Genomic DNA, 24321 nt, shown 5'->3' with positions numbered 1-24321 from the left:
CTATGGCACAAATTTTGACAACACTGTGGTGCAATTTTGATTGACTAACGGAGATAATAATCTAAATTCGTTGTCTTGTTCTAAGTACAAACATAGACTACAATTTTTAAGAATAATGTGTAACCGAATGTGTGGGACGACTTACATCAGATAGACAAAAACAGGGACAGACTCTATCAAGGTTTATCATATGCAAATCATTGTGCAAAGTAAGCTCGCTCTTATAGCTTCTCATGGTGAACTTTTCCCTTCCTAATCTACTCCAGCATATGGGATATTATCGGGGCTAATACAACTGCAACTAACTACTTCTCCATTTCATTGAACACCAGTCTTCTTGCATTTCTAGCATAGTCTATCTTTCCACAAAGGTAAAGAATTCAATAACTCTGAATCCTGTACGAAGAAAAAAGTTAGGTTACACCAATAGGAGACACCGGTTAAAACTACTTGCCCGATACAGGCGTGAACACAAGTACTGAAATCATGTCATCACAATTTGACAGCCAGGTAGTTTTGACTTGACTGCATCAAATAGTATCAATCGCTTGGTCGGTATCAGTCGGTATTGCCTGAGAAAGCTATTGACGCAACTGGAGAGCCAAGTCAAAACGGTCTGACTCTCCGATTATAACTACTTGACTTCATAAGATTATCAGGACGACTCAAAAGAAAGTAGTTACAACTTCTTTTTTCTCCGTTTGAAGGTAGTCCGATGTAAGATGGTCTTTCACGTGAAAACTAGACGTCCGCTAACAATGAAGCTTAATTTTTTGTAGTGCCACAAATAGAAGAGTGTACACAGTCCGATACCCTATGATGTACATAACGAGGCTATTAACGACGAATGAGATGCTAGCGTTTTGATAAAGCTTTTCTCCAATAAGTTTCCAAAAGTCTGCGAATGTCTGTGTTGCGTTGATTTTAGCATATGTTGCCATAGCTACCAACGCAACGCAGTCGCAACGCAGACTTTTAGGAACCTATTAGAGAAAGGCCTTTAAGGATAGATTTAGTAGAATGTCTGCAAATGATTCAGAAGGAAGTCGCAATTAAGGATAGATTTAGTAGAATGTCTGCAAATGATTCAGAAGGAAGTCGCAAAGATAATCAAATTTTGCGCCATTCAGAAGAACGTCAATCTGAGGATAAAGGACGGTCTTAAGATTCTTTAAAACCTCGTTAAGAAACCTAACTCAAAGCATACCGAATCAGACAAAGAGCGATGTAAGCAAAGGCTCTAAGTAACAGCGATAAGAGGATCGAAATTAGTCATTCAAAGACGAATGCTGACTTTTTGGGTAAACTTCGTAAAATAGTTAACCCAGATGTCAGCAACACAATGCTGGTAGTGTACTACACAAAAGGGAAACCTTAGAATTAAAATCGGAGGCGACTCTGTCAAAAATGTTATTATTGCTCAGGTTGTCAAGGCGGTTGGAAGCATATTGGTAAGGTGTAGTCGGTGGATCGAAAGTCAACTCTTGAAATTCGCGACTTGGATTTTGTTACCTAAGTAGAAAAGCTTCATCAAGTTGTAACAAGGCGTTTGTTACTGAGATTAATAGCGGTTTGTCTTTGCGAAAAAGTCAGTCTGTTAGTTGGTATCTCTATCTTAAATTTCCAAAGTTGATTTAATTCTGGTTGCGGCTCACTATGTGATGAGTATAAGGCGTGGTGACGAATTTCTACGATTGTTAGCGGACAGAGACGAATTTATTTACAGGTGATTATCCGTCGTTAGAGGGACAAGAAAGGATTTATCAGATTTGTGTGAACTTAGGTCAAGGACAAGAAAACCGGCGTCTCAGCTGACTAGTGAGAATATTCATTCGCCGGCAAGAATTTTAAAATTACAGATTGGACGACTGCGTGCTTTGAGTGCGAAAAAGTCGATCATAAATTCACACTTTGTAAGAAAAGCGCACGCTGCTTTTTATGCAAAGAAAATGTAGGAGTAATTGCACTTCATCATTAAATCTATGATGATAGAATTTGGAAATATTACTGAATCCCCTTACTTAAAAGTTTGTAATTTACATTAAGTTTCATAGATAAGAACATCGTTTACTTAACTTTCATTCTCCTTAGTTGTAATTGATTACTTTTGATCAATTTTATTAGCGTCTCGTTAAGCGGTCAAATCGATAATTTCAAAGTTCATTTAACATTTTAGTGTCGAGACTAGACGGAGTTGTGGAGGTGATTTGAAATCGAATTATCTTATACCAGGTCATAGACTCGACCTAGAACTTGATAAAACTTGTAGTCAAAGACTAAAGCTCAAAACTTCTTCAATCACATTCCCTTTTCATTATTGAAAGTACAAAATGCGTAATTGCTTTTTACCGAAGGCCAAAAAAGGAATTTAAACATTACCACGTCTTATAGGAAGCAAAACTATCGTTATCAATTCTAAAGTTCTTTAAATATAGATTTAGTAGTTTTTTTAAAAATGTTTTTGATGTCATCAGCAAAGCCTCAGCGGACTTCTGTCCGCTGAGTCCACAGAAGGTATGGTAGTTTAAAAGATTCAAATCAAAAATTATAGAATAGGAGATTTTTATATTTTTTGAACTACCAGACTTTCTGCAGACAAGAGTCATCAAGATCCTCGAAAAGTTTGTAAACATCCTGTGGATATATTTCTTGGGGAATAAAATAATTTTTAGTTCGAAGGTTTATATTTTTTAAAAAATATTTTTGAGTGAAAAAATAACGCTTTCTAATCGATAAACATTTGAAACGTCATATTAAGACGTTAGGTCAATTATTTACGTCAAATGTCCTTCATTGTACCACCAATCAAATATGAGTTATACCCTTTATTATTTATTCATTGGGTCAGAAGGTCGTATGACGGGGGTTGTAAGTTCCTTTTCAGTTAATTTGGCTCAGTTCTACTAGACTCTTCAGTGCAAATGCACACTTTTTTCTTTGTAAAACCTTATCACTTACATTGTATTCCGTAAAAAAAAATAATTGTAAAAGTAACCGTGACAACTAAAAATCGAAAAGTTTCGGTGTTTCGAAAAATTTTTCTTTCCGTAACTGATTTTCAAAATGAGTATTTTTTTTCTCGCTCGGTTAGCCATGGAATCTTTGGGTGAAAAATGGCATCGCACGTTACGAGTAGTTTTAAAACGGCACAAATATCAGCGAGGATTTTATCGATAAATACGTTTAGTCCACCTCTATTTTTCTAAATTAAAATATTTATAAGTACCGTATAGATAGTACAAATTTTAAAATAAAAAAAAATGAACGAGTAATCAAAAAAATATTTCTGTGTAAAATACGTACACTATTATTAAATTTGTAAATAAAAAATTAAGAATAAACCAGTAGTCGTCGAAATACGGTTGATTTTGTTCGACGTTGAAATTTTGTTAACTTACCAGTTCACTGTCGTAATTTATTATTTGTTTGCATCAGATAACGATAACACAAGTTTTCATTTAAAAAAGGCATCTTCCTTTTATAGAGATTTGATTTTGCATTAGTTATCGTTCAGATAACAAGTGTTAAAGTAGAACGTTTGTTTCGATTTTTAATTCTTCTTTTTCTAAAAATGGAAATCGAAACTCGAGGTTTAATACAAATTTGCTTTTCACCGAAACCTGTTCTAAGAACAAGGTAATTTTTTTATCTTCACTTATTATCACATTGAAGTAACATTTGTATATTATTTCATATTTTAAATGTATAAGTGAAAATAATTTTATATTTGTGTGTGTCTTTTTTGTTATCACTATTTTATTTTTTTAAACTTGTTTTACTGTACAATTCAAAACAATCTTTTTCGCAGTAAAAAATCAATTTCAGTAAAAGAAAAATATTTGTAGGAAACAATTTTTCTAAATATTTTCTTTGGTTTTAGGTCGGCTGGATCAATTGGAGCCCGTTCAGCTCCAAATACTCCTCTTCAGGGAAATGTAGTGGGGACGCCGCCAATTGGTCAGACTCCGTTTACTGGAATTCAGCTTGCGATTCCACCGTCTCCAAAAAGTCCTAGTCACTCAGGCTCAAAGAACAATGAAAGGTGAATATGATCAACATTTTTAATTTTTATGTCATACTCCTAACTTTCAAGAAAATTAGTGAGGAAAAGCCTTGTTCACTACCAAAGGTGACCCTGTCCCTCAATGGAGGAGTTTAGATAGCACAGTATACCTCAGAATGATAGCTTTCAATCTCTACCATCACGAGTTTAAATGCAAAAATGGTCGGACCAAGCAGATTCTTTATCATATCTTAAATAATTTATTTCAGATTACAAATGTAACATTGCGCTTCGCTGATTAAAAAGTAAATAAATAAACACGTCAGATTTAGGAAAAACTCAATCTTTGGTTATGCATTTTACAAATACTTTATATACTATAATTTTTTTTTAATCGTGATTAATCGAAAACGACAGGTGAATGATTAAGGTGGATTTTGCTAGATTATAAGCGTATTTAAATGTTAATGCTTAATATCAATAATTTGTCAGTCTGGTCCGTCTATTGGTCGATGGAAGTAAAAATTGCGAGAAAAATAATTACTCTACAAAATGGATTTATTAAGTTTCGATTGACTAGCTAACGGACTTTGGCGTCGTTGGTTCAGGTTTTAAGTTTTGACAATTTCTTAAATTAGAAATTAGCTTTTTGCAAAAACTAATTATTCTTTCTCTTTTAGCCAACTGTCGAAACCCTTGAGCAAAAGTACACCATCTATGACCGCTGATGGAAGCCAAACGCCGGCCTCCATCAGCAGGACTTCATCAAAATCATCGCCTGCTATGTCCATTAATAGTGCACGACAAAAGAAGTTTCACAGGCATTTCAGTCAGGTAATATTATCTCCATATTTTACTCAATCAAAAAAGAAGACATACACAAATTTATTGCTAAAGAAGAAGAAAACTTATTTAAACAATTTACAATTATTTTGAAATGACTTTTCATATTCCTTGGGAGTTAATTTGCGGAAAAGTTCAATTAACAAAACAGTTGTATTTTTAAATTGAGTTTAAAAGAACTTATCAAGTTTGTGGCTTTAGAATCTTGAAGTTATAATATTCTTGCGTCATTTATAAAAGAATAATTCAAAAAGTTTTGCTGTTTTTTTTATCGAGTTGAATGCTATTTACTTCTAGCTAGACTTGGATTTTATAACTCGTTTTTCTTTCAAAGTTCTTTTAAAGTTTGTATTCTGATTCCTTCAATTACTTTTTTATTCTATTTTTAAAAAAAGAATACGAAGCAAAACTTTTAAAAAAACAATTAATTTTACATTTGCAAGATAATTTACTTAGAAGATATTTTTCTTAATTTCAATATGAAAATTTCAGGGTGTCTAACTTTGAGTATTTTAACACCAATTGCTCCTTATCGGTCAGGGTATCCCTTGATTTTTTTTGCTATTCGAATCTTAGTCAAAGTACTACTCATAGTTTGGATCAATAAAAATAATATAGACACCCTGGAATTTACTTTTCATTACCTATATTATTTATATTTGGAAAATGTAACCAAGAGCAGATTCGAACTTGATCGTAGTCTTCAAAATTTTGTGGTCAGGTGGCGTCGGACGAGAGGGTCTTGAATTATTACAGTTGTGCACTTGTGGGCGATATTTTACTTCAAGGACATCTCTATATAACGCCAAATTATTTTGCCTTCTACAGTAATGTTTTTGGTTATATCACGAAACTTTTGATACCGACAATATCAGTCGTGAAAATCACCAAAGAGAAGACTGCAAGAATCATACCTAATGCGGTGGCAGTATCGACGGAGGAAAATCGCCACGTATTCTGCTCTCTATTGTCAAGGGACACTACTTATAAGTTAATGATCGAAGTGTGGGAAGCGGCAATGGAATCGTTATCTGTCATTGACGCACTACCGCTACCAGTCACTGAAGACAAGATTGTTGTACCAGAGGCGTTGCTTGTTGATGACAGTGAATTAAAAACTGAAGAGGACGATTCCAGTATGTCGGAAAGTGGACCTGACATAACATCCAGGTCGCCAACGCTTTGCAGCGATACTGATGGTCATTCACCTACAACTCCAAGTTTGCAGAGGTAACATCTTTTTCTTGATGGATAACACTTTTCAAAATGTCTAAACTTTGACACTTATTGTTTGACAACGAACTGTATATTCATGTTTCTTTTAGATTGGAGCAAGAGCCTTTATTGAAACAGAAAGTTCTGAGATCATCAATGAAGTCGTCATTGGGATCAATACTCTGCGGAAGACTTGAACCAGGAACTATAATTGCTATCTTAATTGCCCTTTTGGCAGCCCTTTATGTATCAGCCGCTCTAATGATGCTTCGTATTGATAAATTGCACTCGGCGTATGTTAATCATCCGCTTTCAACTACTGAAAGATTTACTCAGGATCGACTTTTACAGTATCTTAACACAAATTTAGATCAAATTATTAAGGTAAGAATTTGAAAGCTATTTTAAAGTTGATATTTAGTTCCATCTAATTTATAAGATAACGATCACTGCGAGACAAAAAAAAAATCTGTTCTGGATTGTTTGCGGACATTGTCATGAATGATCTTGAGACTTTTTGCAATACGGAATTATCTTTTGAACCGTTATTTTTTTATAGATATGTTGATGATATAATCACTTGCATAACATGAAAGGAAATCCCTCAAATGATTAACACTTTTTATAGTTATGATGAAAGGTTACAATTTACTTTTGAAACACAAAATAATAATTCTATTAACTTTCTGGATGTTTATTGTTGACAGCAATAAACTTGTTACTGGATGCTGTCTATGTGTCCGTATCCAAGGAACCTATTGCACCTAACGACCATACATCTTTTTCTGATTGGGCACGACATAAAACGTAGCTTTATGCGTCCCAACTTTTCAAGCTTTTCAGCCTCTTTTCAGTTTGTGATTATAACAGCCAACTTTAAACCAAGCTTGTTAGGTCCAAGGACCCCCACCTTTTTAGTAACTGATTGTCTTCCCAAAATCTGCTCCAAAGCTTCCTGGACATCGTCATCCTCAGTAAGGTAATCCAGATCGCGAATCTCCAGAGTAATCCTTCCTCTCGCCAACTGCACCTAACTAAGCTCACCAGCGATCTTTGTCAGCTCCTCAATAAACTTCTCCTGATCTGCTGCATCTTCTATTTTTAAAAGAAGATCGCCTTTCTTAGCGGATCTTGCGTCCACCACTCTTGTTTGTCTGTCATCCGGATTAGCCTTTTTTCGAAGCTTTTCCAAAACTTCAGCATAACTAATTAGTTATGCCTCTTCTGCCCAGGCTAAACCTTGGTTTTTTGGCTTGTATTTCTTTTTCATTTCAACATGCTTTTCCTTTACTGTCTGTATGAGCGATGTTAGAATTTTCAGTCGTTCCTTAATAGTCATATTGACATTCTTCTGCACTTCACAGGACTTCAGCATCTTGCTGACTACAACATATTGCACCTAACGACCATTCATATTTCTCTGATTGGGCACGACTAAACCTTGGTTTTTAGACTTGTATTTCTTTTTAATTTCAACATGCATTTCCTTTATTGTCTGTATGAGCGACGTTAGACTTTTCAGTCGTTCCTTAATAGTCATATTGACGTTCTTCTGCACTTCACAGGACTTTAGCATCTTGCTGACCTCCTTTGCAATTCTATCAATGCTTGTCGCCTCTTCATCACACTTCTTCGTCCTTCCACCCTATCCTAGATGATTCTTGGTACTAATAACGCGTTGTTCCCCTCCTGCAGCCTTGGGACACTAACTACACTCAATAACACTATCGTCTGATAATTAAATTTGACTAGAGACTCAAGTCTTCCAACAGTTCCAAGAGTGGGGTAAAGATTTCCAAAAGAAGTTTTTAGTGTCCGGGGCTGGCAGAAGGTTTAAACCTATTATCATTTTAACTATTTTCTAAACTACCTTTTAAATTTTCATTATGCCAAACTCACATAACTTTGCACTGCGGAATCCAAGGTATCTGTATGCAGATTTCCTAAAAGTCCCTAAGCAGAAAAACTGCTTTTCCATTGGCTGATGTTTTAGACAATATAGAAGGTAGGCAAACTTCGTGAAATTAGTGCCTTCCCTGGCGGAAGGCATTCCTGAGCACAACTGTTATTTGGCATTACAAAAGAAAATTCTATTATTTTAGAAATGTATACTGAGGATGGTCACCCTTTCGGTCCGAAACGTCTAAAACAGACTAATGTTTTAATAAATAATGTTAAACAAAAAGAAATATTAAATATACATTCATGCAAAATTACTCTATTGGTTCAACAAAATTAACGTGCAAAATCGAAAAAATAAAGTGAGGTTATGTTCGAAACACCGACTTCGAACACTACCCATTAATAATCTTACAAAACTGGTGTAAACCACCCTAACCAAAAACTAAAAATCCGCAATTACATATAAATTTTAATCTTTAAAAGGTCCGGCAAAGTTTGCAGACACTGTCACAACAAATAGTCTCGATGAATCCTGACAACGAGAGCGGTACAACAGTCAGGCCAATTGAACCTGAAGAATCACCGAGTTAGCCTCCAACAATGCCAAATATTGAAATATCACTAAGAAAGAAACTTGGAGTTCCCCCGCACATCACTAGCGTATGAAGCGCGTCGTTACTAGTAAAATAATTACAAAGAAACCTCTCCTCCAAAAAAAGGCTAAATATAAAGCAATCTTTTTGTGCTTTCTTCTTAGCATCTGTGAATTTACATTTAAAAAAAAATGAATCGTCAAAATTCACTTCTGCTTTAATGTCTTAAACATTCAAAAAAGAAAATTAGCATCTATAGAGAAGATGAGGCTCACAATTTTTAAAATTGATTGCAGCCATTACTTTTCGAAATAATTTTTTAAGGCTCTGAATAATTTGATTTATATTTGTGAAGTGAAATACGTTTAATAATATTTTTATAAATTATTTATTTATTATTTATTTATTATTTATAATAATAATTATGATATAATAAATAATTATATAAATTATCAACTTTTTCCCGCTTGAAAATTTTAAATCAACTAGTCTGTTAAAAATACTAAGATTACAATTTAAAATTGTAATTTTTTATGTAAGGAGAATATTTTTATTTACTAAAATAGTAAAAAATTTCGTTTTCGCAAGAAAAAGTTTATTTTTACTCACAAATGTTTTCAAAATCAAATTTATTGTTAACCGAAGAGAATTTTTCGAAAAAAGAAAAATATAGTTGGAAAATAAAAATGCAAATTCAAATTATTAAAGCAGGGCGAAAATCTATGAGCGCAATTTGCTAGCTGAGGCATTTCAACTAGTCACAAAAAAAATCTCTGCCCTTCGCACGAGTGTATAAAAGAGAAAATTCTATATGTGTATATAAAATAAGAATGTGTGAATTTTGCGATTATCCCGCATTTTATCAAAATGAAAAAAATTTTTTTTTTAATTTTTGCTTCTATATAGATGAAGCTTTTGTTCTTTTCTTTTCTTCGTAAAAAAAAGTCTGTGCCAAGGAGTTTGAAATTTTCGGGGAAAATTGACTATTATACTCCACGTCAACTTCCACGAATACGAAATTTTCTTTTTCAGTTTACTTTTTTTTGTTCAGTAGAACTTGGAAAAATTAATGTACGTCATTTTTTCAATTATTTTAAGTAGAGAATTAAACTACCGTCCTTTTTGTAATTTTATATAGGCGATTTTTTAAAAATGAAGTAAAAAAATTACACATTGGTAAAAACATGAAAAGAAATTATGTGCACACAACGGAATTACGTTTATCGAGTCATCGTGGAGGGTGACGTGATTAAGAAAGATTTTTCTTTTGCTAAAAAAAGGTGTTCTCGGCGAATTGTATTTTTTCAGAAAAAATCACTTCAGCCTTCATTTTTTAAATATTTTATTTCTAATTTTTTTTTTTTTTTTTTTTTTTTTTTTTTTTAAGTAATGTTAAACATTTGTTTTAAAAACAAATTTCTAGTTTTATTCTCCAAGTTTGGATTTGTAAATTGATTTTAAATCGACTTTACCATATTTTTTAATTTAAATCCTTTGATAATTTTGTAAAACACTGTTAATTAAATTTTTAGAATTCTATTAGTTTGTGAAAAAAATATTTTGTCTAATAAATTAAATAATTAATTAAATTTAATGTTGTGGACAAGTTACCAAACGCTAAAAAATATTTGTAAAATAATTTTGTGGTATATAGTAGTAAATATCTAATGTTGAATTTTGTTTATTAGTTTTATTTAATGAAATAGAAATTATTTTTTTAATCATTCCCGGTGAGAAGAGAAAAAAAGTGTTCACTTTAAAAGTTGAAACAAAAAAAAAATGTAAGGCTGTAGGATTATTTTGAAAAAGTAATTTCAAACACATGCCAAGATAAATGTAAACTTAAAAATGTTTTAGTAAAATTGCGTGCTGAGCAGATACTTTGGCAAAAAAAAAAATTCCTGAATATTTTTGTATCTGCTCTTGTGTAATGACTGCAATGAATGTGAGATGATTTTCGAAATGAAAGAGAAAAGAAAGTTATTTTAGAATGAAAGATTTTGTGGTGTAAAAAGTGATCCTGAAAATGAGGTTCAAAATTGTCAATTCTTTAATATCATTGGCTGCAGAATTTATTAATCATTAATATATTTTTAGAGATTCATTTTTGTAATTGATCTCTAATTAAAATTTTCAGATGTTTCTAATTACGTTAGGTTTTTTTTTAATTTTCAAAACATTTATTTTTATTTTAATTACCATTTGAATTGAAATAAAAAAGTATTTTTTATATTTTTAATTGTAATTATAGTCAGAATTTTAATTAACATTCTGTAATAGATGCTACAAGTGTATTTCAATTTTTTTTTTTTTTTTTTTTTTTTTTTTTTTTTTTTTTAGTTTCAAAATAATTATAATTCAAATAAAAATTACAGTTATTGAATAATTCTGTTTTAAATCTCTAATCTTATAATTTTATTTTATTTTTTTTATTTTTTTTTAATTTAAAAAAATTAAAAAAATTTTTTCTTTGGTGGTGTTTATTAATTTTAACAATTAATGAAGAATGGTAAAGAAAAATCGAAAATAGAAGTGAAAATGTGTACATAATTAATTAATCTGTCCTATCTGTTTATAATCGAATTATTGTAAAAGCTCATTCTTGAATTTCGATAATATATAACCTCACAGTAAAATTTAAAAATCCTTCGCGAAAATAAATTATTTATTTCTCACGAACAATTTTTAAATTCCTATTATACCAAAAAAAAGGAACTTTTCGAAATATTTCCAAGTATCGATTATTATTATTATTTATCACAAGTCAATATTTTCTTATATAGTTGAATGAAAATGATGAAAAAAAGTAAATTATTAAAAATATTAAAAATATTAAAAATAATAAATGGAGAAGAAAAATATTAAAAATTGATGAATAGATTTTTAAGAGAGAGGCTTTCTTAACCAGTGTCTTGTTGAAACAATTTTTAACAATTTGGCTAATATTTTTTTATTTTCTATAATGTCATAAATATAATATATAAGTAGGTAAAGTAACTTATGTGAAATTTTAAGGTCTGCGCTGATTATTGTACAGATTTTTGTTTTTTTTTTCCTTTAAAGCGAATATTGTAATTATTGTCCTCGCCGCATTTGATTTGAATATATATATAAATTTTTTTTTTAATTTCGATTTTTTAATGTGCCAATACACACGAACCGAACAAAGTGGATCGTATTTTGTGTTCGTCTTTGCACTTTGCACTGTTTCAATAATAAAGAACAAAACATTTGACAAAAATTGTTTCTAATGTCAAAAAAATTGGGGTATTGTCCACTTTGCATCGCTGTTGTATACGAGAAACATAAAAAAAAACATTTTTGATAGACAATTTAGTATTAATATTGAATGTATATATTTTTTTATTTATTTTGAGAATAATATGCAATTATAATCTTTTGTTGAAAATAAAATTGAATGTGAATTTGGATCAGCAACAAAAGATTAAAATTCGCTCTAAAATTTGCAAAAATTGAAAATCAAAAATCAATTTTTTCGTTCCATTTCATGTTTTTGGAATATTTATCTATTGTTTCAATTAGACCATTTTTGTTTCTCTTTAGATTTTATTGTGGTGCTCAATAAGCGATTAAAAAGCTTAACTAGGGATTTTAGCGTAATTATTTTTTTATTCAGTCTGAGTAAATCGTTCACTGCTGACAATTTGTTTTTTACTTTGTAATATATAATTAACTATAATTAGTAAATTTATAACAGCTTTTGTATAATTATCATATTTTTTAATCGATTCATTATTGTATTTATTTTTAAAAAAATTATAGACTAGAACATTATTTTCATCTTCATCAAAACATTTTTTTTTTTTTTTTTTTTGGATAGTAAGTTGTTCTCTGTCCACGACTGAAATACTACATTATATAATATTGTTAATAATATATTGTAAAAAAAAAAAAATTTTTTTTCCTTATTTCCCATCAAAAATATAGCCCGCTCGTTTTCATAAATATATTTATGATAACATTGTTCTTGTAATATGGGCGTAATGAGCTCAATTTAGGCAAAACAAAAAGGAGAAATGTCTTCAAAAAAAAAAAAAAAAAAAAATCAAAGAACAATATATTGTTAATCGTGATTTAAAAAAAAATCAAGTTGCGCGAATGAGTGTAGGAGTAAATGAGAGATTTGTGAAAAAATTGAGAATTAAAAAAGGATGTTGAAAAACAATAATGCAGACAGACCAATAATTTAATATGTAATTTGTGTATAGCTGATACACAGAGTACAATAAAGAATATTGAAAAATTCTGAGGAATTGTCGTTTCTAGAATTTATTTTATTAAAATAAAATAGAGAACATTTTACTTAAAAATAGAAATTAAATTTTTCATAACTATAAAACATGAAAAAATCGATAACTCCGAGTCTTCGACTCCGAGTGATGAATTTCTTCATGTTTTATAATAATTAATAACCGAGTGATAAAATCATTATCAATTCAATTATTATTTTCAAGAATTTAAAACTAAAATTCTCCTTTAAATCGATTATTATTTTTAAAAATTTTCGAAAAAGTTCTTTGAGAATTTTCAAATTCATTTGTTTACAATTAAATTTTACAAAATTTCAATTATTCGTAAATTCTTCAATTAAAAATATGTATTTGAAAAAAAAACTTCAAATAATTCTAAAAAAAAAAAATTCGCAATTAAACTTTCTGAAAAAATGAATTACACGTAGACTTGTTAGTTAAAAATATGAAAATTTCAAATTTGCAAAGATTTTAATTTAAAACCTTTTCAAAATTCAATTATTTCTAACAATTCAATTAAAATCTAAAATTTTAACTGTAATTTATTTTTAAATTAATTCTTATTCAAAAATTCTACCAGAATTCAATTATTTAAATACAAAAATAAATAATTGATAGAATAACTTATTAAATTTAAATTAATTTCTTAATGTGAATACTGAAAAAAAATTTTATCGAAATTTTTGAAAATAATTTATTTCTTTCGAATAGAAAATTAATAAAATAATTACATTTTACGAGGATTTCATTTCAAACTGTATTCAAAATAATTTAAATTCTGTAAAGAATTTTATTATTTGTAAAAATAATTTAATTATAGCTTTGAATTTTATTAAATTTTTGAAAATAACTAAATTAGTTTAAAAAATTTTGTGGTAATTTTCGAAAATAATTAAAAGACTTCAAAGAATTGAATTAAAATTGTAGGTTGAAAATAATTGAATTCCTCTAAAGAATTTTATTATTTACTAAAATAATTGAATTCTTTAGAAGAATTTTATTAAAATTATATTTTAAATAATTCAATTCATCTAAAGAATTGTATTATTTATGAAAACAATTGAATTTTCACCAAAAATATATTAAAATTTAAAAAAAATGAATTCTTGCAAATTTTTTCGAGAAATTAAATTAAAATTATATTGAAGATAATTGAATTCTTGCAAAAAATTTTATTATTTATAAAAATAATTGAATTTTTGTAAAGAATTTTATTAACTTTCTTTAAATAATTGAATTCCTGGGAAAAATTTTATAATGTGTAAAAATAATTGAATTCTTTTTTCATTTTACAAAAATTTAAAAGAATATTTCAAATATTTCGATAAATTTAATTAAATTTGGATTAAAAATAATTGAATTTTTGCAATGAATTTTATTATTTATAAAAATAATAATTTAATTATTATAAACAAATTTTGTCAAAAATTTTAGAATATAATTAATTTTTCCAAAGAATTTCATTAAAATATTTAAATAATTGATTTTTTTCGAATTTTATTGAAATTATATTTAAAATATTTGAATTCATTTAAAGAATTGTATTTTATTTATGAAAATAATTGAAATTCAACAAAGAATGTATTAAATTTAAAAAAAAAATAAATTGCAAATTATTTCTACGAATTAAATTAAAATTGCATTGAAAATAATTGAATGATTGCGAAGAAATTTATAAAAAATTTGTAAATAATTGAATTCCTGTGAAATTTTTGTTATTTTATGAAAATAATTAAAAGTTTACGTAGAATTTTATTAAATTTCTTTAAAATAATTGAATTCTTTTGAAAAAATTTATTAAAACAGTAGATATTAAGAAATCATTGAATTGTGGAAAATTTTTGAAAATAATTGAAATTTTGTTAAGAATTGTATTAAAATTTTTGAAAATAATTGAAATTTTGTCAAGACGTGTATTAAAATTTATGAAAATAATTGAATTTCGAAAAAGAATTTTAATATTTCTAAAAATAATTGAAATTTTGAGGAGAATTTTAAAAAAATTTTTAACATAATTGAATTTTTGCGAAGAATTTTATTACTTTTGAAAATAATTAAATTTCTCCAATCATTTGTAATTTCTCTAAAATTCTCCAAATTATATCGTACAATTTACGAACTTTTCGTCCTTTTTCTATCAAATTTCAGACTTTATGGACCTTTTTTTTAGAAAAAAAAACTGACTGATTAGGTAATTAATTAAGAAATATTGTCCAAAACATCTTTATTTTGATCTTTTTTGCTGCTATATCCTTTTTTTATGTAATTTATACAAATTTCATACAAATATCTTAATTTAAAATTTATAAAAAAAAATTCTACAAACAAATTTTTTTGTCTTAAAATCGTTGTTTTATTACGCAAATAATAATGGCATAAAAATTTTTGAGTTCGTGTTAAAAACTATAATCTCTTTGTCACATAGTTTTAATATCTTCTCGGATATTAAAACAATTTAAAAATTACATAAAAGGACAAAGTCATCTTTTTTAAAAGAAATTATAATGAAAAATTCATATTTTAACACGTTTTTATCTTTTTCTCGAAAAAAAAGAAAACGTATTCTCGTTATTTTATTTTACATAAAAAGCATAAGACCTATAAATATTTATTTATAAAAGTTTTACTACAAGACAAATCTTGTTATATAAATATAGTATATATATATAGCTTCTTATTACTATACAAAAGATTTCTCTTTACTTTTCTCATCGAATAATACCATATTAACGAAAGACAGCAAAATTTTATAATTTCGAAATATTAGAAAATTTTTACTGTTTTTCATTATTTTTTTAAACATTCAGTATTCGTGATACAAAAATGAATTGAAAATACATTTTTTGCCAAAGCAATTAATTCCAAAGCGTAGAAAAAGTATTTCAAAAATAAAATTTTAAAAAGTATTTTTTATTTATAGTTAAATTTTTTTTTTCTTTGTAAAAAGTGTTATTTTTTGTGATTTTTTTAAATAATATAATTTAAGAAATAATTAATAGCATACAAGAAGAATTTGGAAAAATTATCAATGAAATAAATCGATGGAAGAGTTTTTTCTTATAAAGTAAAAATAAAATACAAGCGTCACTATATGTATTGAAATACGTGAACACAAATTTAATAATTATTGATTAACTTCAAAAAATTTCTATACATTGCAGGAGTGAATTTTTTTTTCAATTTTCTTTATATTTATTAAAAGTAAATGCCTAATAATTTTTCATTTTTAATTTCAAATAGTAACCAATATTTACTATTCTGATTTTTTTTTAAAAACACTATTCGATATTTACTGGTTTTCATCTTCGCGTATAGAAATATGGCATCTTGGCCATTAAATGGGACGAATTAGAATAAAAATTTCACAAAATAGTACAAAAATATCGTGAGTTTTCGATTATATTATTTAAATATACATATATAAGTCTCTGGCGACAGAAAAAGGCACATAAAAAAATGGCACCTTTGAGTTGCGATTTTACGCTACTTGGCACGTAGTAAATCGAATTATTATCGTCTCTTTATATTAATTAATTTTTTTAATTTTTATATATAGAAACAATAATAGATGATTTTCGTTTTTTTTTCTTCTAGCTTCTCAATCCATGATGTACATTTGTATGGTACTTTGAATAGAAACTGTATTGCTCCTGTTTTCTTGGACATTTTCCTTGACGACTCATGTATTCGCCAAATTCACATATTGGCTGGGTACAATCTCCATTGTGAATGCATCTGAAATATTTTTTTAATTAATTAAAAGTTAGTAAAAATCAGTAAAAACTACTAAAAATTACTAAAAACTACTATTTACTATTTTTTTTACGATAAGCCACGATTTGGATACTTTTTTTTAAATTTATGACACTAAAAGCTACTTTTTCTTCTTTTTGAAAATATTCACGAGTTTCAATTCGCCAATAGTTGGAATAAAGAAATTATTCTTGAAAACTTTAATAAAATTCTTCTTAGAAACAATTTGAAAATTATTTTAGAAAAATTCTTTGACACAATTCAATTGTATTTCAAAAAATTTTCGAAAATCATTTGATACTTACAGACGATCTCTAATTGAGAAATAGACTTTTCCACGTCTTGTTCTAATACAATTTTGATCCGTGTCGGAGCACTTGCATTGGCATTCAGCATCAGGAGTAATTTTTGGCAAAAACTCCGAAGGACATCTACAACTGAAATGGAATTAAAAAAAATTAATTAAATTTGAACCTTTCTTGACGTGAGGTAATGAAATTTATATTATTAAAACAATTAAAGGAAGAATGAACGAGACCTAAACATAGTGAAGAAAGAAGAAAAAAATTTTTTTCTTCTTTCTTCACTGTGTTTAGGTCTTTTTCGAGAGACAACAATTATTATTGTTGGCAATGAAGTGACCGCACAATAGGGAGGAATGAACGAGACCTAAACACGGTGAAGAAAGAAGAAAAAAATTTTTTTTCTTTCTTCACTGTGAAGAAAGAAGAAAAAAATTTTTTCTTCTTTCTTCACTGTGTTTAGGTCTTTTTTGAAAGACAATAATTATTATTGTTGATAATGAAGTGACCGCACCATAGGGAGAAATGAACGAGACCTAAACACAGTGAAGAAAGAAGACAAAATTTTTTTTTTCTTTCTTCACTTTGTTTAGGTCTCTTTTGAAAGACAATAATTATTATTGAAGGAAGTGAATTTATCATTCGGTGATTAAATATTAAATTTAAAAGAAGTTAACAATTTTCCCGAATCAATCTACACAAATAAATTAAATATCTTAAATAAATCTCGATAAGCTCATGGGCTTCAATGAAAATGAAGTGACCGCACAATAGGGAGGAATGAACGAGACCTAAACACAGTGAAGAAAGAAGAACACATTTTATTTCTTCTTTCTTCACTGTGTTTAGGTCTTGTTTATTCCTCCCTATTGTGCGGTCACTTCATTGCCAACAATAATAATTATTGTCTTTCAAAAGAGACCTAAACACAGTGAAGAAAGAAGAGAAATTTTTTTTTCTTCTTTCTTCACTGTGTTTAGGTCTTTTTCGAGAGAAGTGACCAGACAATAGAGAGGAATGAACGAGACCTAAACACAGTGAAGAAAGAAGAAAAAAAATTTTTTTTTCTTTCTTCACTGTGAAGAAAGAACTAAACACAGTGAAGAAAGAAGAAAAAAAATTCTCTTCTTTCTTCACTGGATTTAGGTCTCGTTCATTCCTCCCTATTGTGCAGTCGCTTTATTGTCAACAATAATAATTATTATCTTTCGAAAAATCTTTTCTGCAAAGTCAAAAATCAAAAGGACAATAATTTAACAACATACGGTTTTTTTGGCGGTAATTTCCGAAGATTTTGAGGTATAATCGGAGGATGATGCCTTGCAAATCTTGTTTCCGCCGTTTTCTCAACCTTCACACCAATTTCAGTTCTCTCGCGACATTCACATTCGGTGTGATTGTAGAAAGTTAGTTTTTCCACTACACTACTTCCTTCTAAATTCGTTGTCTGAAACAAAAAAAAAGAAACATTTGTAATCATTAAATTGTCCACTTTAATTGAAATGCTAAAGTCTGTGTATTTTAAATACCCGCGTTGACTTTGACATCTTAATTACATACAATAATAAAATTTGCATAACTTTTGGTAAATCATTTCACGAGCATACACTTGGTAATTGGATACTGAAGAAAGAGACAATAATGAACATGTTTCTTCCCGTCAAAAAAAAAAACAAACAAACAAATTACACAGGATGTAAAATTAAGGATTTAAAATTATTATCATTACACAGCATTCTATATACACAACAAGAGAGAGAGGGGATGTGTTCTTGTCTTGGAAATGTCTCGACATTTTTATTTTCCCTTCCTCCTTTTGTAATGGAAATGTTGGCATCATAAAAAAAAGAATGGAACTATTTTGCTTATTCAACGAGACTCGTGCATTGTCAGTTACGTTGGAATTTTCAAAACAGATTGTTCGTTCCGGTCTTTGAACTTAGTGATAAACATATATATACAAGACGTCGTGTCAATTGTATTGTCGTTATATGTACATTGTACAATATTAGGAAATAATTACAATAATCATTTATATACTCCCATTGTAGTCACTCAAAGTGACGTCTACTTTCTATTTTGCAATCACTTAATAAAGTGATATTAACATACAAATATATGTTTATAACCCTAAAAATCTCATGATACCAATTTACATAAAAATCCGTCTAGTTTCTTAAAATTTGTCCGCCATTTTGGATCCGCCATTTTGAATTTTGATTATCTGAACCCAGATTCGTAATTAGCCAGTACACTATTTTTTATGAGATGCTTGCTTAATTATAAAGGAATTGTCAATTTCAATATGGCGGACACAATATGGCGTCTAATTTACTATGTGACTAGTAAATGTTTTAGTAACACTTCAAACGGGTCTTATTTTTATTTTTTTTTATTGAACAAGATGAATATCATTATCGATTCCTTGATAAAAATAATGAACGTGTTGAAAGAGAGGAGAATTATTTATAGAGATCGTAAAAATAATACAAGCCCACAATTCAGATTACTTTACAGGAATAATATTGTTGTAGGTTGAATTAGAACTAGATTTTATTGTTAGAAGAAAATGTTTCTCCAATGTTCGCTCTTCGATTGCAAAACCTGTTCATTTACCCTAGAGACTAAAAAAAATATTTTTGCATTTCTCTCTCTCTCTCTCTCTCTCTCTCTCTCTCTCTCTCTCTCTCTCTCTCTCTCTGTCGATTGATTCAATCTCCCACAGTGACAACATTTTTTCTAATTACATTATTTCACTGATTTTAAATTTATGATTTCTTTTATTGAAATGTAAAACGGTAGCGTTTCAGGTAGAAAAAAAGTAGCCTACTTATTAAGAGTAGGCGAAGAAGAAAAGATTTGTTGACTGGAAACTATTTTATTTGTTACAAATGAACTTTTATTTCGATTCAATAATTATGAAACGGTATCAAGAGACGGATAGTAACATTTTTTTTTGTTCTTGTAGCTCTCTGAGAATGTTTTTCATCTCGAGGAGGGCTAATAAAAATCTCACTCTTTTTCTCTCGGTTCACAACATTGAAATATTGAATTATGATCCTCTTGTATACCGATCCCTTATTTTCTCATTTAAATTGGCTCCACCTCATATTGCCACAAGCACTAATTGTGCCTCCAAGCTGCATGATACTTTTGCGAGAAAAAATTGTTACGCACCGTTAATTACTAATCACGATTCGATTTCGATTCTTAATTGAAGGGAAAAAAGAAGATTCAATTCCTAAAAGCCCGCGAATTTATTTAAATCTAAAAGCATTTTTGACAGCATTTATCTTTAAATTTTTGGGTTTTGTTTTTTGTTTAGGAAACTGATAATATAGAGTCTGTTCTCAATGTTCATTTTGCTCTTAATGCAAAGAGGCCACCGGGTAAGTTTTTAAGGAGAAGAGTTCTCTAGATTTACGGTCTGAAAGATATTTCGACCAAAGCCATTCATTGAGGAGGATGATCGCGAATCTCAATCTGAACGTTAGGAGCGGAGAGGATCACTTGAGAGGGAATACACACGAGGCATATCGTTGAATGTTGTTCTCGTGTTACAAAGAGAGCGAAAGGATTTTACACTTTATGCTTTGTCAGCAAAAGGGGTCGAAAAATAACAAGAAGGTAGGGAAAAAAGGACAAAAAGAAGAGAGAAAGGTGTTTCAAGTTCTGTATGTGTACCAGATCGTGCGAATCTAGACAGAGACAAAGTGTACCAACAACCAACTCGGAGAGTGGAGGAAACAATTTTTTTTAGGGTATTTGACCTAAACAAACTTAACAGGGTAAAGGAAAAATCCCTTTTAGTATGATCTGATCCATCTTCTCTTCCTAACTACCAAATTCCACCAACCATAACTTTGGTATACTCTTCTCGCCCATTATCAAAACTGATTATAATTATAATTGGAGGATTATTAGAATAGAGGAACACTAGGACGCTGATAATTAAAATTAGAGAATTAAGGGACTAACGAAATACAAAGAAGCTAATGATGTCATCAAACCTGATGATTGATTACGGGCACATAGGAAGAGATTGTAAAGCAGACAGATCAACCGCATACTTCAGGTACCCAGAAGTCGATCATAAGTTCGCAAACTGTAAAAGAAGCCCAAGCTGCTTCCTTTGTAAGGAAAAGTATGTCGATAAGCTAAATGTGAACCATATTCCCGGTAATGGGGTCTGCTCTATTTGTTGTGTTATAAATTCCGTTTTTAACTATTGACCTAGGATATCCGCTGGGAATTGCGAAAGTCCTATTTGCGACAGAGATGGAGCGCCACCCTTGAAGGCAAAAGTCTTACGACAGTTTCGAATGCAGACAAAAGGACTCCTAAAGAAGCTTTACGGATTTTAGTGGGTCTGAGCTTATCAAAGTTCCCCAGCTATTTATGTTAAAATATTTTACTTATTTATGATTTTATGAGAAGGCTGACGATGTCATCAAATCTGACGGTAAATAGAATTAGAAATAAAACACCCGAGCTTTGCTTTTCCATAAAGGCGGCGCTAGGACAGAATTAAATTTCAGCTTTTTGCTAAAAGTCATCCTGCCGGATTTATTGCCACTTTTCCCACTAGGAAGAAATCGATTTAAATTTACAGTGATTATAAAAGCCTCCCGTTGAATAATACTCCATATACATAAACGTGTACGGAAATCTGCGAGTGTGAAAAAAAAAGAAAAAAAAATCCTACTCTCGGATAGTGCACATTCACGCCCACGATATAAAGTCAGCGTGAAATTGTCGCTGTTGGCGGTTTCACTTACCAAATGCCGTTACGGCTTTCGACTCTCCATACTTTACATATAACGATATAGTAACCATTTTTCGAATTTACAAGAACGACTTCATTCCTTTATTCATTTCATTATAATCAGATATTAAAAAATTGAATATATCTGTCTAATTAAAAAAGTTCATCATTTATGAAAGAAATAAATTTACATGAGTACTTTTAGTCTTGGTAATATAATTGTACAAACTGCAGGAGGTCGTAATTTCCGGTTTCGCGAAAGGAGTGCCCTGGGGAATTATTAAATTATTTAAAAATTTCAAAAAGCATGTCGAATTTCGGAATTTAATTTGGCGAATCTTGTGTGCGTTTTTTGGTTTTCTTCTTTTTTGCTTTGGTTTACCAAGATTGTATATACATGTGCAGCTGATCATTCACAGGAGAGCGACAGACACCTTATTAGCATTCGCTTGTATTTTGCCCTGAGGCTTCCACTCGGAAATGAATTGTACACCCACACGCGTCTACATGTAAGTGCCGAAAAACTTTTTTTTAATAGCTAACATCCGCTCATCATTTTCATTATCGCCATAAATAATAGTCGTATATGCAAGTAATTGATAACTCTCTGGAATTGTTGTAATTTATTGTATGTTTATAATAATAACAACAACGTGAAAATTAGAACCGATTTGAATAAAGGACTATAACCATCAGAGTGGACAATGAATGGGTCTCTGGGTAATCGACTTGCATAAAGTCATCACATCTTTAATCTATTAATCCTGAAATTTTAATTATCATCAGATTTGATGACATTCTAAGGTTTTTAGATACAATTGTAATGCTCCAGTTCAAACTTAATCAGTTCTATTAATCCTTCAATTCTAATTATCCTCAGTGATCTTGTATACATCTATTCTACTATAATCCCCTAATTCTAATTAGCATCACTTTTCTAGTATTCCATTATTCAATTAATCATCTAATTGCAATTACCATCAGGTTTAGTGACATGATTAGCTTCCTCGTATTTTTCTATTCTGTTATTCGCTAATTCTAATTATCATCAGCTTTTTTGAATTGCATTATTTAATTAATCCTCTAATTCTAATTATAAACATCTTTCTTGTATTCCATTATTCCTTTAATTCTACTTACCATAAACTTTCTTGTATTCCATTATTTAATTACTCTTCTAATTCCAATTCCCATCAAATTTGATGACATCATTAGCTTCCTCGTATTTTTCTATTCTGTTATTCGCCAATTCTAATTATCATCAGCTTTCATGAATTTCTTCAGTTAATTAATCCTCTAATTCTAATTATGAACATCATAGATGCATTCCATTATTCCTCTAATTCTAATTACAATAAACTTTCTTGTATTTCATTATTCAATTAATCCCCTAATTCTAATTCCCATCAGGTTTGGTGATATCATGACCTTCCTCGTAATTTTCTATTCTGTTATTAGCTAATTCTAACTATCATCAGCTTTTTTGAATACCATTATTAAATTAATCCTCTAATTGTAATTAATAGCATCTTTCTTGGATTAAATTATTCTTCTAATTCTAATTACCACCAACTTTCTTATATTCCATTATTCAATGAATCCCTTAATTTCAATTCCCATCATGTTTGGTGACATCATTAGCTTCCTCGTATTTTTCAATTCTGTTATGCGCCAATTCTAATTATCATCAGATTTTATGAATTGCTTCAGTTAATTAATCCTCTAATTCTAATTATGAAGATCATTCATGCATTTCATTATTCCTCTAATTCTGATTACTATCAACTTTCTTGTATTTCATTATTCAATTAATCCCCTAATTCTAGTTCCCATCATGTTTGGTGATATCATGACCTTCCTCATAAATTTCTATTCTGTTATTTGCTAATTCTAATTATCATCATCTTCTGTTAATTAATCCTCTAATTCTAATTATGAACATCTTTCATGCATTCCATTATTCCTCTAATTCTAATTACCATCAACTTTATTGTATTCCATTATTCAATTTACCCCCTAATTCTAATTCCCATCAAATTTGATGACACCATTAGCTTCCTTGTATTATTCTATTCTGTTATTCACTAATTCTAATTATTATCAGCTTCTTTGTAATTTTTATATATTTAAAAAATTAATCCTCTAATTCTAATTATGATCATCTTTCTTGTATTTCTTTATTTAATTATTCCTCTAATTTGAATATGAAAATAAAATTTGTTTTGAATCGATGCACTAGTATTAGTCTTTGTAGTGTATCGCGACACTGGCGTTGCTTATATTATTGCGCTGAATAAGCATCAGACTGCAATTTAATTCCTAGTCTGAAATTAGTTACCTGAAGGGTCATATTCTCATCTGATGATATTAACGTAAATTTATTACCAAAGTTAAGAAATGATTGTTGTAAATTATTACAATTTCAAAATGTTAATTGTTAGACAAACAATAATATTCAATTGACTCAAACGACAATTTATGTAATTTTTATGGATTTCCTAATTTATAACAAAGACTATCTTATTAGACAATTCGTAAATCGTCATCTTGACGAATTCTAGGTGATGAAAGGTCTCGATCCAGGATTAAAGTTGTGCTACTGATTGACGAATACCAAAACAATCAATTACAAAAATCGCTCCAAAAAAATTCTTTTAGAAACTGTTGTGGAACA

General features: G+C 29.2%; 2 protein-coding genes across 6 annotated transcripts in view; one reads left to right on the top strand and one right to left on the bottom strand.

Annotated features, from left to right (window-relative positions):
• Positions 1-8900, top strand: part of LOC122502470 (GRAM domain-containing protein 2A-like) — a 54990-nt gene extending 46090 nt beyond the window's left edge. For 4 of the 5 annotated variants that reach the window (XM_043612542.1, XM_043612540.1, XM_043612543.1 and 1 more), the window contains 5 exons: positions 3881-4042; positions 4684-4837; positions 5547-6076; positions 6172-6445; positions 8447-8900. In XM_043612542.1, coding sequence (XP_043468477.1) covers positions 3881-4042; positions 4684-4837; positions 5547-6076; positions 6172-6445; positions 8447-8554 — 1228 coding nt within the window. In that variant the 3' untranslated portion in view covers positions 8555-8900. The remainder of the gene's footprint in view (positions 1-3880; positions 4043-4683; positions 4838-5546; positions 6077-6171; positions 6446-8446) is intronic. The other variant, XM_043612541.1, reaches the window with a different exon arrangement.
• A 6136-nt stretch (positions 8901-15036) lies between these two features.
• Positions 15037-24321, bottom strand: part of LOC122502472 — a gene marked incomplete at its 5' end in the record, with an annotated part of 74395 nt that continues 65110 nt past the window's right edge. Inside the window, 3 exons of the mRNA XM_043612546.1 lie at positions 15037-16562; positions 16886-17017; positions 18148-18329. Coding sequence (XP_043468481.1) covers positions 16418-16562; positions 16886-17017; positions 18148-18329 — 459 coding nt within the window. The remainder of the gene's footprint in view (positions 16563-16885; positions 17018-18147; positions 18330-24321) is intronic.

This window comes from Leptopilina heterotoma, unplaced genomic scaffold, assembly GCF_015476425.1.
Source record: "Leptopilina heterotoma isolate Lh14 unplaced genomic scaffold, ASM1547642v1 Lhet_23, whole genome shotgun sequence".
Taxonomy (NCBI): Eukaryota; Metazoa; Arthropoda; class Insecta; order Hymenoptera; family Figitidae; genus Leptopilina; species Leptopilina heterotoma.
Note: the sequence above shows the minus strand (reverse complement) of the source record. Positions and strands in the feature narration are given on the sequence as shown.